Source organism: Pyrgilauda ruficollis, unplaced genomic scaffold (assembly GCF_017590135.1).
Source record: "Pyrgilauda ruficollis isolate IOZ18807 unplaced genomic scaffold, ASM1759013v1 scaffold72, whole genome shotgun sequence".
In the NCBI taxonomy this organism is placed as follows: Eukaryota; Metazoa; Chordata; class Aves; order Passeriformes; family Passeridae; genus Pyrgilauda; species Pyrgilauda ruficollis.
The window spans coordinates 3,449,474-3,464,979 of record NW_024529044.1 but is presented as its reverse complement, the minus strand read 5'-3'; the positions used below and the strand labels follow the sequence as shown (position 1 = coordinate 3,464,979).

The window sequence follows — 15,506 nt, the reverse complement described above, 5'->3', positions numbered from 1 at the left end:
TCACGGGACAGCCCGGTGGGGGCGGCCGCGAGCGCGTCACGTGGGTGCCCCCCCACCCTGCTGGCGCGGGGTGTTCTGGGAGTTCGGAGGCCGCAGCGGCGCCTGAGGGAGCTCGGCCGCCATTTTGTGCCTCTCGTTCGGTCCGGGGCGGCCGCGCGGGCGCTGCGGCTCTGAGGGAGCGCTTGGCTCTTCTGCTCTGTAGATCGGGGTGACGCCGCCATGGGCCGTAAGAAGAAGAAGCAGCTGAAGCCTTGGTGCTGGTATCCTTCTGTGTTGGACGCGGCGGCTACAGAGAGCTGGGTGGGGGAGGGTAGCGGCGCGGCCTGGCGCGGTCGGGGCTCGGTCCCGTTTCGTCTCGTCTCGAGATGGGGCTCAGCCCTTCTCCCCACGCTCCTCACGGTTTGTTTCGGTGCTTGGCCGTGTTCCAGCCCTGTGCTCCTCGGGATGGGGCCCGGTCCGTGCCCTTGCTGTGCTCCCCACCCGCACGGCCTCAGGCCCGCTCCCGTCGCCCTCGCCGAGGCCGCGGCCTCCCGCCCGATCCCTAAAGCGGGAAATGGAGAAGGGCCTTTATTCCTTGCGAGGAAGGATGTTAAAGGGAGAAAATCTTGCTACTGATAAATACGTTTTTTCACGGAATGAGGTGGGATATAGTTAAAAAAAAAATTTAAGCTTTTTTTTTTTTCTTTGTTATGGGGGGAGCTTTCAAAAAAAAAATTTTTTTAAGCTTTTTTTTTTTTTTCTTTGTGATGGGGGGAGCTTTCAGTTTGTAATTGCTGCATCATGATCAGGTTTAATTTTTCAGTATCCAGAAATACTGGTGGATTTTTATTTGATCGCTCCTTCAGAATGTACTCACTGTTGTGGAGTGATTATAAATTTGCCTTCTCTGTTACGTTTCTGTCTTCTAGAATTGTTTAATAAAGAAATTTAAAAGGTGCTCCGAGGTAAATTACCATTTTGCTTTGGAAGGCATCTGTGATTGTTTTAGACATTAATTTATTTCACGTTTTGTTGGAAACAGGGGACACATTGTGTTAGCCATGTTGACATTTTCTTAATAATAAATAGCTAATGTGTATTTGTCTCATCTAGGAAAATGTGTGGAGTGTTTGCTGTAATAGCAGTGCTGAGCCACAGAAAGGAAATGCAGTTTGCCTCTTGTGTTATGTAGATGTCCACACAGTTCTTCGCTTAAAATATTTCTTTTTAAAAGCAGAGAATTCTTCCGTTACTACAGCAAATTATGCTGTGTCATAAAAATTGATAACTGGAAGAGGAAGGGAATTTTAAACTAAAACCTTTGTTCTCTTTTATGATTGTTAGTTACTGGTAATTGATTAAAGAGACACTTCTGAGTGATTTGCATAATTTCTCTTTGCTGATTTCGAGCCTGTTTCTCCTTTAATGCTGTTGCAGTATTCATATCCCCGATTAAAATAGGTAGGACTTGAAAACCCTGAGTCAAACAATATGGAATCAGATGATGGTTCTGACTGTGTGCAGACACCTCCGCACTTCTGTACCTGTGTAAAGAGGGGTGTGCTGGACCGGATGAGGGCGTTTGTTATCAGACATCCGTGAAATATTTGTCACCCTTTAAATGCTCAGAGATGCTTCTTGTGCCTTTCTTTTGCTTCAGAAAAATCACACTGGTGCTCATTACCTTAGTCCTATTTAAAAGGTCACTTCCAGTATTAAATGTTTCCTTAACGGTCTTCAATAGGTACTGTAATAGGGATTTTGATGATGAGAAAATCCTTATACAGCATCAAAAAGCAAAGCACTTTAAATGCCATATATGTCATAAGAAACTGTACACAGGACCTGGTTTAGCTATACACTGCATGCAGGTAAGGAGTTTTAGATTTACATGAGCTTTTCTTTACAGTATCTAAAATTTAAGTGTCCTTAAGCAGGGGAGTTGGGGGCTTCCAGAGTCTGTAAAACTGCTGAGAAAAATGCAGCAGTGTCCTGTTTGCAGCACAGGAGTCCTGCTGTGTCAGCAGCCAAATGGCCACTGTGCAGCAGAGATCTTTCTCAGGAGTTTTGTAGGAGTGAAGGAATTGTGCTGTCTCAGAAATATAAACTTTTATATAGTTTATATAAACAGGTTTTAGGGGTAGTAGTAATTACCAGAGATTAGGAGGCACAGATCAAGAAAATGCTTGGCCACAGAGATCAGTCCCATTAAGGATGTTCTTTTTGTGTCTTCAAACTGCCTGAAGAACACAGAGAATTTACCCTGAAGCGTGGTCAGCAGGATTTGGTTTGTTGTTTTGGTTTTTTTTAGGTACATAAAGAAACAATAGATGCTGTTCCAAATGCTATTCCCGGAAGAACAGACATTGAACTGGAAATCTATGGAATGGAAGGCATTCCAGAAAAAGACATGGAGGAACGGAGGAGGTTACTTGAACAAAAAACTCAGGGTAAGCTGTAATGTGGCTGGTTGTCTGTTACTTCCCTGGTGTGTTCCTTACCCAGCTGTGGCATGCAGTGAGGGTGGATTTAATGCATTCTCTGACAGCAGCTCCAGGCATTTGCCAGCCACGTGGGAGGAATCTTTCCTTTCCTGTTCAGAAGTAGCTGCTCCCAGAGCAGCTACAGCACTTACCTAATGAATACGGGCATGGTCATTTATTTGTGAGGGTAAGGGGAGGAAAGGCTAGAGGTAAAACTGTCCTGATGATTCCCAAATGCTTAAGTTTATTTGCTGTTCAAGCCTTTGGTTGAACTGCTTTGTTTTATGCAGCACAGCATGACACTGATATGAGGGCAGATCCCTCTGTATGTTCAGGGTAATGGCAGTGTGACTTGTGTTCCTTCCCTTTATTTGTGGCCGTAGGTTGGCTCACATAGCATTCTTTTGTTGTATTAATATGACTTTTTGAACACTGGCAATGTTTGAATTTGGCTATTAGTTAATTTTATGGAGTATAATTTGTGTGAGTTTGACCATATGTGTCGTACTGTCTGCAGAGAGCCAGAAAAAGAAACAACAGGATGATTCTGATGAGTATGAAGATGATGAATCTGCAGCTTCAACTTCATTTCAACCCCAGCAAGTTCAGCCACAGCAGGGGTACATTCCCCCAATGGCACAGCCAGGTTTGCCTCCTGTGCCAGGTGCACCAGGGATGCCTCCAGGTGAGTGGGTGTGTTATGTTAGGTAGTTGCTGAAAACCTCAGTAGAAGCATGAATTGCTGCTTGTATACTTGAGTAGTAATCTGCCCTTTTAACAGTGGGGTCACAGAATAGTTGTGGGAGGTGCAGATAAGTAGTTTGTTCATTTTCTTCCCCTGTTCTGTGCATGAGCACATCTTCCTTGGTGGACTAGATTCAGATACCTATTGCTGGCATGTAGGCTGAAGGCATGTGGTAGTAAGACAGGTCAGTGCTTCTAACAGAACTCTAGCAGTCATACTTGCTCGTAGTATTTATAAAGGGGTTTTGGAAAACCTTTTTATAAAAAGGGCAAAGCTGCTCTGCATCTGGAGACTTCTAACACAGAACAGGCCGTTCATACACAGGCCACAGATACAGTGAGGAAAGAATTTTGATCAGTGAGTAAAGAATGGTCTCTTTTAATAAGGTCATCTGTGGAGACCACTAAGAAAATTCCCAGTCTTGCAGGGCTGAGGACAATCAATCAAAGGCAGATTTGCAGATAGTATTTATATTGCGCTGTTCCTAAGCAGTATTATTTTAAAACCCAATCTTTCAGAACTTGCTGTAAAGCATTTATCCAGTGTAAACTTATTAGATGACATTTGTTTGCAACTGTATGTTATCCGAGTTGTTGAAAATTTATTTTTCTTTTAAGGTATACCCCCATTAATGGCAGGTGTTCCACCTATGATGCCTGGCATGCCTCCAGTTATGCCTGGAATGCCACCTGGGTGAGTAGCAAGAAAGATTTAATATTACATGTTCATACTGTGCATTTTAAACTGTCACAGAAAAAGTAAAGCTAATTAAAAGAATGTACAATAGGGAATTGAGGACTCTGTAACTTAAATATTAAGACTAACCAAAGAACTGGATGGCTGTAAACCAACATGTAAAATATGGCCAAACTGGGTTTATGTATAAAGTATCTTACCTCTCTCCTGACTTCATAGTTATTAAGTAGTAATATGTTAATCTAAAATTTTGTTGTGTTGGTTTAGAGCCTTCTGTGAGCCACTATTCCCTTGTGTATTGCACATATGTTGTGCATCTGGTTATCAGTCATCAACATAACAGGAAAAAAAGTACTGGATAGCTTATATTTTTCTTGTATTTTGGGCAAAAGATGTTGGTTTTTATGCTTGTTATGGGGTTGACACCATACCCTATCACAATGTGTTTGGAAATTCACAGTTAGATTTTTGATTTTGTCATAAATTTTCACAGATTACATCAACAGAGAAAATACATGCAGTCATTTTGTGGTGGAAACATGTAAGCATCTCATTAATGTAATTCTAGGTACATTCATTATGCCATTTTATGTCATGTTTTTGATAACCTAGAAATTGTTTTACTGAAAACCTTTGAATATTGCCTAAGAATTTGGGGAAGTGTCTAATTAGGTTTTGTTACTGTATAATGCATGAAGATTTTTATGTTTTTATCTAAATGAATATTACAAAACTGTATGTGAAATGCATTCTACAAAATATAAACCAAATAGACCCTTAGAGACTTAAAGCCTCTCGTGAGCCAGAGCTTGAACAGCTCCATGTGCTCGATCCTTCACACTGCAGGACATTCTGCAGGAACTCAGTTTAATCTAAGCTTTAAGTTAACTGAGGTGAAAGCTCATTGTCTTCTGAGATATAAATATTGATTTAACAGCCTTTGAATTTAAAAACCATATCATAGTCAAACGTGGTGTGGATGCTCATCAGAACTTTAGGTTTTCTGGGTGGAAACTCAACAGAACTTAATCAGGTTGTTGGACACTTAGTCCTCATTAAATTCCCTGGTAACTTCAGGTGAATGTTATGTCACCTGTAAAAACAAATTAATTTGCCAAAATTTCACTGCATTTCATTTTGGGCGGAGAGGGTGGTGTTGCATCATGCTTTTGTCTATTCTCATCTAAAATTTTGCTTACTTAACCTGATTAACTTTTGTTTAAAAGTGACCAAAGAATTAGGAGACACAAAGCAACTTAGGTGTTCGTGTGACCCCAGTTCTAGCACTATGTGCAGTTTCTCAGAAGTCATTCTTCTGGAGCAGCAGGCAGTGAGCATCCAGCACTTGTTTTGATGTCTGCTGTGTGGCAAGGCTGACTTTGCCTTCTCCAGCCAAAAAAGGGACGATGGGTCTGTGTTCCCAGTCATTGCTGCTTCTGCAGTGGTTGTTCCCTGTGTAGCAGTGATAGATGAGTGGAGAGCAGAAATCAGACTTGCCAGAAAGAATGCTCACTTGTTCATGGGATTTGATCTGAAAACAGAAGTGGTGAAGGTGTCTTAACTGTCATACAAACAGAAACTGCTTCTTAGTGGGGTTTTGGTTTGTACTGGAGTGCTGCAGATAAGCTTATCTTGCTCGTTAAAGTAATAAACGTTCCTTTATTTTGTTTCCCTAATCTGTTTTTGAATGTCTGCAAAAAATTAAGCAAAATTAAGCTACACTTGTTTGTTCCATGTAAAGGGCTCATACATACTCATTTAGGAAGAGAAACCAAACGGTTTCTTTGTAATGTGGAGAAAAAATATGTTACAATGAGGATTTCTCATATTAAAAAACCAAAATCCCACTTTATCGTTAGTGTATGGAGTGTTTTCTGTATTGAAACTTCAGAATCTTTCTTGCCCTATGGTCTCTGCTCTGCTTTTGCCAGTATTTTTTGGATAGTTTACAGCTCTGGGTTATCTCCAGTCAGTGTCAGAGGGGAGTAATAGCAGATGTACAGTTATTGTAGTGTGCTTGGAGCTAGCTGGTTTTCCTACATGCAGATTCTATGAATGTACTGAGATCAGGTTCTTGGAACATTCTGCTACAGCTTGTAGTCTTGGGAGAGACTTGAAGAGATACTAGTTCTGGAAATCTCATATTAGAAGAAGCGAGATCTTGAGAAATTAAAGTTCAAATAAGTGTTTGGGGGTTTGGGTGCTGGGTTATGTTTTGGTTTTATTGTTTTGGTTTTATTGTGGAGTTGGTTTGGAATTGCCTCTCTTGAGAGCTTCTTGAAATTATTTACCGTTATTTTTTATCTAATACAGGGATGTGCCAATTGTCTTAAAACTTTATCATGAGTGTTCATACCAGTGTTCATTTTCTTTTCAATAGGATGATGCCTATGGGTGGAATGATGCCTCCTGGGCCAGGAATCCCACCTCTTATGCCTGGTATGCCACCAGGTAGGTCAGGGTTGTTGAACTCGTACTATGGTGAGAGTTTAATTTTATTTATTTATTTCCACTAAGATTTAGAATTTATGTAAAGAACATACAGACTTATGCCACCACCTTGATGTGGTTGGATTGCCACAGAAGCCACTCTTGTGCAGAGGTGGTTGATTTATGGCTTCTGATTATTAATAATTATTTGACTTTTATACCATTGTTAAAGTAAAAAATAGAATACAGATTTTTTTTTTGTTTATTGCATTTTCTCACATCGTTGTGTTGCCTGGTCTCTCTTCATCCCTTTTTAAAATGAATGTTTATGGCTGCAGTTGGAAAACAGTAATGACTGAAAATGTGGGAAGTGGGGAATAGTTGGGTGGTTTACCCAACCAGTGAGCCTGCAGTAAAGAAACTTAACTGACATTTTGGTCTCTTACTGTAGCTAGAAGAGATGTTTGTTGAGCTTGTGCAGCCCTTAAGTAGCCCTAAGTTTCCTGGGTGTTCCACCTGACCAGTAGCTGGTTTGCTTGATGGAACCCATGGGAGCTGTTAACTTCCCACTGATGACCCTCTCCTCGAGCTCCACACGCACCAAATGCAGGTGTTGTGGTGACACTATAAAATGTCCCAGTCCACTTTACTGATGACTTCAGCAAAGCTGGCAGTGGTTCTGTCCTCGCAGTTCTGGTACTGTTCAGAAACAATTCAGTCTCAGATTTTGTAACAGTGTCATCCCTGCTCTTGGCGGCATACCTGCAGTGTGTCAGAAACAGTTACTGCATGAACTCTATTGGTTTATTGAGAGTATAAACTTCATTATTGCAGCTTTAGTAAAAAAGAACTTAATCCAGCATTGCTCTGAAGTGTTTGAGGTTACTGCCTGTGCATGGTCATTGACTTGTGACTGCTGGCATTACCATTTGTCATGCTTTATTTTACTGTTGCCTTAAAAATACATCTTGTAGTGAGAAACTTTGTTCTAAGGAACAGTGGGAGCAGGATTGTTTAAAGGAACATTCGTGCTTCCTGGAGCCTGATCCGCCGCCCATTGTTTGTGGTTTGTAGGGATGCCCCCTCCTGTTGGGCCTCGGCCTGGCATGCCTCCAATGACACAAGCACAGCCTGTTACAGCCCCGGGCATTCTGAACCGGCCTCCAGCTCCTGCTGCAGCAGCACCGACCCCACAACCTCCAGTTACTAAACCACTCTTCCCAAGCGCAGGGCAGGTAAGGTATCCCAGAGCCTGGAATCTCTTGTTACGTTCTTCAAAGTGCCACTGTGTCAGTAATGCCTATTTATTACTGAGGAGGCCCAAGAGATGACTGGTTCAGGTTTTTACTTGGGTTGATGTTTAATTCAGTGTAGTGCTTGAGTGAATTTTAAAGTATTCTTTTGTTATTTTAAAACAGCTGTGAAACCAGACAAGTTCTGTAAGCACTGGGGAAGAAAGGAGTAGGCAAAACACTCTTAAAGGCCTTTAAGTTTGTTGTCTGTAAGGGAACTTTGGGTGGGTGAAGAGATGTGTTAGCTACAGGAGTCTGATTGCATAGAACATAAAATTTCCAAGTTAAAAATCTTGTCATGACTTGTTCTCACTCATAATGGGCTCTCTACCAATAAATAGACAAATTTATTCTGTAGTCTTGTTAAACCGGTTAAACATTGCCTGACTTAGGAGGTTTTTTTTACTTCAAAAAGTTTAGGAGTAAGTCAGTGTAGTGAAAAGTTGATTTCAGTGTTTTGGGGGGGAAGTGGGGAATGGATAGTGGCTTGTGACCTCTTCCCTTTGAATGCACTTTTCCATGGGTCCTGGAGTTCTTACTTGCTTTCAAGTGTGTTGCAGAAGCCTTTGTAATGTATCGTTTGCATTTTGGCTTCTGCGGGGATGATACATGTTTACAGAAACACAGTCCTTTCATAAGAAAGGGCTTGCTATAAGAAATCCTTTCATCTGGATACTTTCCACCCATTTGTTTGGAGACTTTTCACTGTTTCCTTTCTTTTATGCTACAGATGGGGACACCTGTCACAAGCTCAAGTGCAGCTTCCTCCAATTCAGAAAGTCTCTCAGCATCTTCTAACGCTCTGTTTCCTAGCACAGCACAAGTACGCAGGAAGTCACAGTTTAAAACAAATTGCTTTGCAACTTAACCCTTTGGACCATTCAGTAAAATCTAAAATTGACTAAACATCTTCAGATAATTTTTGTTATATTCCTGATTATGTTTAGCTGGTAAAACTGCAGAGTCCTTGATTATGAGTTGCATCTTACCAGAAATAAGCATGTCAAAGTGCCCAATTTTTCTTAGTGTGAAAGAATGAAATGTAACATCCTGGTTCTAAAGGGTTAAAAGAGCATGAAAGCAGTTAAATGCATTTTAGTGGGCAGTGGTTAGCGTGATGCATGGTGAAGGCTTTTTAGTTTATGTTGTTTAATATGTTACATCATTATGTAGGGAATTTTACATTTGCATTATGTGCAAAATGTTAATTTTTTTTTTAATTTTTGTTTTGATTGAGAGGTTCAAATAATTGTTTCTAGTCACTGGATATTTACAAAAGCATTCTCTCATAACTAAGGTTTGCTTTGGAGATTGCTGTGTCTTCAGAGACAGCTTTGCAAAATAGACTTTTACAGGGTTTTTGTAACGGAAGAGTAGGAGAGATGAAATGTTGGAATCTCTAGTGGACCTCTTCCCTGCTTCAATTCACAAATAAGATTAAAGTTCTGTAGATAGACATAGTACTTTGTGAAAATACTGCATTGTGTTTACAGAGAGAACACTTAAAGCCCTGATGCAATAGAGCTTTCTTAAATATTTGATTAAAATATTTCTTAAATACCTAATTTTAATGAATACTAGAACTTTGAGCTGTACTCTAAACTAATGGTTGATGAAATATGTTAATTTAGTGAGAGACTAATGAATTTATGCTTAGAGGCTCCTAAAAATAGTGATTCAGGAAAGATTTACACATTTGCCAAAATCAGTGTTTGAGATAAAATAGTGGGGTGTTTTTTTCTTTGTTGTTCCTTTGTTGTGGTGGCTTTTGACCTGCAGATTTTAGACTTTCCTCTGTGTGTGTGTATATGTGTACATACCGGGGTTTATTTTGTCTTGGTTTCAGTTGCTCTAGTATGCAATAAGGCTGAACTTTACTTTTGTCAAGCTTTTTATAGTTCTATATCTTACTGGAATGTTTCAGAGGTCTAACAGTCATCATTTAAGTTTTGTTAAATGAAAACTTTTCTTTATTTGAGAAATAAATATTGCCCTGTGTCTGTGTTTCACAGGCTGCAGCAGCTGTGCCAGGGCCAGTTGGTACTGATTTCAAACCTTTGAATTCTACACCCGCGACAACAACGGAACCCCCCAAACCAACATTCCCGGCTTACACGCAGTCTACAGCCTCAACCACTAGCACGACAAACAGCACTGCAGCTAAACCAGCTACGTCTATCACAAGTAAGCCTGCTACACTCACAACAACCAGTGCAACCAGTAAGTTGATCCATCCAGATGAGGATATATCACTGGTAAGTTAACGTGTTTTCATTGTCTTACTGAAAAATGCTGTTTGTGATGATATGGCAGGTTGAATGGAATTTCATCTGTGCTCTGCATTATGCGTATTTTAGTAATGGTGAGAGTGCAAACCGTGCAGAACAAATGTAACTGAGAGAACTTCTTTAATTGCATAGTGATGACTGGCATATTGGCAGTGATCTTGCTGCAGTCTAAGCCTTAGCTTTGGTGGTGATGGGAAATCTCTCAATCCAAAATACAATTTGGACTTTTACTGCATGTGTCTTAAACTTTCAAATTAACTAGGACTGGGTAATAAGTGTAGAACAAAAGACTGAACTCTTTGAAGTTGTTTTGATGCTATTACAGCAGTTAGAAATATGGAATTTATGGATAAAACAAATGAACATTACGTTTGTGTTTTTAAGAGAAAAAGACTTTATTCAGCTGAGGGAAAGGGAGGATTTGGGTTCCATGCAGAATGCTTGAATTGGTCTGTATTAACGAAGAAAGTCTGCAGAAAGGGGGGCAAATCCTACTGCTGCCGCGTAATGTTAGTAGTAGCCTTTGAATTTGCAAGGTAGTTAAAATAGTTTAGTAACCTACTTTGTTGCACCTCTATTTACTTTGCTTTTGGTGAGTTTTAACACGATGTGTTGTGATTGTCTGTTCTGGTTTTAGGAAGAGAGAAGGGCACAGCTGCCTAAATACCAGCGCAATCTTCCTCGACCAGGCCAGGCTGCCCTGGGTAATCCACCGGTTGGACCAATTGGAGGTATGATGCCACCACAGCCAGGAATTCCTCCACAACAACAAGGAATGAGACCTCCCATGCCACCTCATGGTAATCATAAATTTCCTAGCTTCTTGGTTTTGGAAAGATTTGTGAAGTTGCCTATGCTGGCAGGGAGGGGTGAAGCTTTTCACAAAATGCACTTCTCACTATTAAAAAAAAAACAAAACTTAAAAATTATTCTTTGCATCTTAACTATTCTGTTCATAGGTCAGTATGGTGCACATCACCAGGGCATGCCAGGATATCTTCCTGGAGCCATGCCTCCATACGGTCAGGGACCTCCGATGGTGCCCCCGTACCAGAGTGGACCTCCTCGCCCTCCGATGGGAATGAGACCGCCTGTAATGTCGCAAGGTGGCCGCTACTGATGCTCCTACTCACGCTCTAATAGGTTTGGAGATTAAACCTTTTCTCATCTTGTGCTGTTAATATAGCCGAGCTTCCGTCAATTAAAGCTTCATTGTGACTTTAAAAAAAATAAGTATCTTCCCACATGCAAGGAGCTATTGGACATTCTTATTTTACATGGGAAAAATTATTTGGAATAATAACAGGAACTTTTCCTGATGTTGCAATTTATACTGTATGGCTTCTTTTTCATGTTTCATCTAGGTTTTTAGAAGTGAAGTATAGTAAATATGGTTCGTTAAATTGTGAAGGCGCTGGAATTACATGAACATACCACCTTAAAGGCAAGTTCTGTAATGTTACGTTGCTATTTGTGAAACGATGCCTTCACAGCACTTCAGGTGCTGTTGGACTTCATGTCCCCAACATAGTTTGGTGAGGGCTGTAACTGTTCCCAGCTACTTGTACATTAAAGTCTGAACTTGTAACAATATTTAATGTATTTAGAGTTCTCCTGTTCCAGGGTTTAAGTAAACTGACCCACTAAGGTCATGTGACTTTTCTGTACTGTTATAAACTTCATTGTAATAAAAGAGGAGAAAAATTTATATGCCTTTTTATTCATGACCAGCTTTGGACAACTGCCTGAAAGGTTTGTACAGATGCATGCCGTGGTAACCATTGGTGTAATGAACACAGTTATTGGTGCTGTTTTGATAAAGTCTGAATTCCTTGTTCTAAAAAGTCACTCCTTAGCTGTACATCTGAGTAGACAAAGACCTGTACACTTATTAACTGACTCCTCAAAACTGAGGCTGCAGGAGGCACATCCTAACTCTTGGCTGTAACTTCTCTTAATGCATATGTTTCTTTATTTGTGCTTTCTTGTCCTCAATAAATTTTAAATGATTTCTAGTCCTGGCACTTGCTTGTAGGATGTGAAAGTGCTCCGGGATACATCCCAGTGCCAGGGTGTGTCCCATTAGTTCACTCTGCAACTGCCACTTTAATGTGCAAGTGGAGGTGAATTTTAGGATCCTTTTAGGTGAAGATTTCTAGAAGCTTAGGTGCATGGCACATGGGTGAGTGACTTCCAGTTAATGTATTGAAGTTGACCTGCAAAAGAGAAATAGTAGCTTAACCCTCTTAATGCATAGAAGATGCAAAGCAGGCAAGAGTAATATGTTATATGCCATGTTTTTACTTTAAATGTTCAGAATTGCGTGTTTTGGCAGTCTCTGAAAGGTGAACCATCTGTAACCATCTGTTGTGTGCTATGATCAGATGTTGCCTGAGTTTTCTTGAGCCATTCAGTGAAAGTTTCTGGAGTGAGGGACCTTTTTATCAAAGCGAGGTCTTCCCTCTATGAATTAGTCATTTCTCTCTTTGTAAGAGTAGAGTGACAAGTTCCTGTTACGGTTGTAATTAGGTCTGACATCATGTGAGTGATCCTGTGTTAGACCTCTGCTGAGAATGTAGAGGGAGACTTTTTGAAGGCGGGGGGAGTGAGAGCATCTCTGGCTTATTCTCTATAGGGAAAAAAAAAGTGGCGAATTTTTCATTTGCAGGTCAACTTTAAATACATGTTCCAGCCTCAAGCCTTATCTGCAGTTTAATTAATGGGGATTAATTCTTCTTTAGGGTGGGGTAGAAGGATCATCAGCCTTTTTGTGTCATTATATTCATACATGTTTTTGTAGATGGTCGAAGTTTTTCACTTAATACTGAGCCTTATGGCTCTGTTTCTTGGAAGTCTTGGGGTTTTGTAGCTGCACTAAAGCACTTCATGTGGCTTTATTCTGTACTGTCTCTTAAAAGTGCAAAAATAACAGTACAGCTAAAATAATACACTGTCTTAGCTTCTGTCCTGTGGTCACAGAACGTCCCAAAAGCACTAGAGCATCCAGTGCAGTTTAGGTACAGCTGAATGGCCTTAGTTTAACCATTAAGAATTGCCAGGCATTTTTTTCTGAAGTGTTCAGTTTTAAGACCATAAGTCCAAGCCTCTGTTGAGAAGCAGTTCTCTGATCACTGGTATCTACCGACCACCTGTCAGGTGTGCAGTATTTGGCTTGCAAGTGTACTTGATGTCAAATCTTTTGTTAGCTCTTCATCTTGCTTTAGACATAAATCTAACAGATAAAACTTGTTTTGCTGAGGCAACGCTTTTATACTCTGGTTTTCTTCTGTTTACCTAATTGGGATAATTACGAAACTTTGAAGAGATTTTTATGGGTCTTATATTTGTCCTTTTTATAATATTACACATAAAATTCATACATTATAAAGTGATCTTAACTACTTGTAAAACTATAAAACTTCTTGCTTTTCCTGAAGATAATATTGCTGTTTTAAGGATGCTTTGCCCTTCTGCCCCAGTCAAGTAAATTTCTTCTTTCTTTGGTGTCTTTCTGTAATTTTCCTTATGTTGTCTCCAGATCCCTACTTTTCCTGGGATAAAACCTTATTGCATGCACTGTTTACTTGGCATATTCTGCAAGATGTATTAGATAAGTTTCACTCTTTTAAACAGTGAATGTCTCATTCTGATAATGGTACCATTTTGTAGCTAATACTGCATAGACTTCAAGCTTGAATGCGTTTTAAAAATAATCTTTCCTTAGTAGTGATGTTATGGAAACCCCTTGAGTAAGTACTGCCACATGTATTTCATTGGTACTTGCATACAAGCAGGTGAACAATTTTTCTGTGATTTTCACGTGGATACTTCATTTCCTGCTCCTGTCATTCCTGTGCAATAAGAGCTGTGATGTGGCTGCCTTCAGTCTTCAGTTACTTTTGCCTCTTGTGTGATTCTTCTGTAAACAGGCAGATGTGTCGGTGCCTGCGTTGTCTGTTGGTCCCTGCCTTCATTTCTTTGAATACTGCTTCTTAATGTTCAGAGAGTTGGATTTATGGTGCATTTACCCAAAAACAGTAAAACTACTTTGAATGTAATAGTTGCTTGTATAAAGACAAAGACTTGGTTTACAGTACCAAGTGTAATCAACATAGCTCTGCCAGCAAAATCCCTGATGTAATGCAGCCATGAAAACAGGGTTTTGCTTTAGTTAATCCTTTCTTGGAAAGAGGTTGCAAAAGCCTTTATGATTACAGAAAAGCATATCCTGTGTAACCCTTGCAGGACCCTAGTGATGTAATTACATAGGCAGAAGCTTTGTTTTTTAATTGTTGCCTAAATTTGCCACAGCAGATCTTGCATTAAAATTCACTCTTGCAAGTGCATTTTGACCAGTCTTGAAATTGCAATATAATGCAAATGTTGAATACAAAGGATTAGGCTACAAGAAAATTTCAGACGCAGGTGAGAAAATAGGTTTAACAAAAAACATGCCAGAATTTATTGCATCTAGGATGTAGAAGGTTCTCAATTATTTTATGCATGGTCTCAATATCATAATAAGCAGCTGATCTGTAGGGCAAAATGGATGAGACTGGCATGAAAGAACCTTAAAAAGTGGGTTAGTTTTTAGAAGTCTTTATATGACTATTCCATACAGCCATTAGAATAGCCTTCTGGCATTGGCAAAGTTGCATTAAATAAAATACTATTTAGTTGGCATATGTAGGCTGAAAATTTCTTCTGAAATTCTTGGATTACTCCCCCCCCCCCCAGATGATATTTTAGGTGCTGATAATAAATTTGAGGCTGGGCTGTTTATCTAACAACAGTGGATAACTATTCCTCGCTCTGTGCATGCATGGGACAGTGTAAACAAGCTTCTAGAAACACACTCAGCTGCATCTGCCTTCTGTAGTTTCTGCCAGTATTTTAGGCTGTGGAGCTCTTGAGCAGGACTGACACAGAACTGGTTTACTTACTGTCTTAAAACGTGGATGAAATTGAGTGGGATAGATAACCTACAGTTACTTCATAGGAATGAAATAATTCTGGATACAAAATGAAAACAAAAATACCAAGATTACTTCAGTTTTATGAACAGCAAGAAGGTCGTTACGACCTTCAGTTAAATTGAGACTGATAAACTAGTCCATGAGCTGGGGCCACAATTTAAAATGGTAATTAATGACACTTCTTAGTAAATGTCTTAATAATTGTACTGGTCTAGTTTCTACATGAACACTAAGACAAGGGTGAACATTTTCAGTGGCTGGTGGAATCTTTAACTCAACTTTTCATGAGCTAGTACAACAAATACTATCAGTTACGGGAAAAATGCCCCAAGACAACTGACTGATGTTCCATTGATCAAGATACAAAGCAAAACAAGCTGTCCAATTCAGAAATAGCTACCAGCTACAAAAAATACTGTTTGGACCTAACAAAAGAGGTGCTATAGCAGTCATTTTCTTTTGTTTGCTTGATCACTGGAATTTTGTTAATTTTTAATGCATGTCTTTCACTTAATTGGGTCATGTTTTTTCTAAAATTCAAATTTTTCTTCTTCCTATAGCCCTGCCATAGGACAGGCTGAGGCAGAGTCTCAGTGTTGCCCTGTTCAGTCTGAGGC

General features: G+C 39.9%; 1 protein-coding gene across 10 annotated transcripts; it reads left to right on the top strand.

Moving 5' to 3' along the window:
• Window positions 1–72: 72 nt before the first annotated feature.
• Window positions 73–15,504, top strand: ZNF207 (zinc finger protein 207). Of its 10 annotated transcripts, XR_005956707.1 has the most exons (14): window positions 73–260; window positions 1,724–1,850; window positions 2,291–2,429; window positions 2,980–3,147; window positions 3,825–3,900; window positions 4,397–4,444; window positions 6,284–6,384; window positions 7,408–7,568; window positions 8,356–8,448; window positions 9,638–9,880; window positions 10,551–10,713; window positions 10,873–11,056; window positions 11,278–11,357; window positions 15,450–15,504. XR_005956707.1 is itself a non-coding variant. In XM_041485868.1 (13 exons), exons 1-12 carry the CDS (start codon window positions 220–222, stop codon window positions 11,031–11,033), a joined length of 1,521 nt encoding a protein of 506 aa, XP_041341802.1. In that variant the 5' UTR covers window positions 73–219; the 3' UTR covers window positions 11,034–11,056; window positions 11,278–11,621. The 10 variants fall into 10 exon arrangements, 9 of the variants coding, with proteins under 9 accessions (XP_041341802.1, XP_041341803.1, XP_041341801.1 ...); XM_041485868.1 differs by lacking the exon at window positions 15,450–15,504 and having other exon boundaries at window positions 11,278–11,621; XM_041485869.1 differs by lacking the exon at window positions 15,450–15,504 and having other exon boundaries at window positions 6,284–6,354; window positions 10,873–11,621.
• The last annotated feature ends 2 nt before the right edge of the window (window positions 15,505–15,506 follow it).

Bases quoted from the DNA above. Each gene is read 5' to 3' on its own strand.
- ZNF207 (XM_041485868.1), top strand. From the start codon at position 220: ATGGGCCGTAAGAAGAAGAAGCAGCTGAAGCCTTGGTGCTG. The intron at 2,430-2,979 runs GTAAGCTGTAAT...TACTGTCTGCAG, and splicing joins ACTTGAACAAAAAACTCAGG to AGAGCCAGAAAAAGAAACAA. The intron at 3,148-3,824 runs GTGAGTGGGTGT...TTTTCTTTTAAG, and splicing joins TGCACCAGGGATGCCTCCAG to GTATACCCCCATTAATGGCA.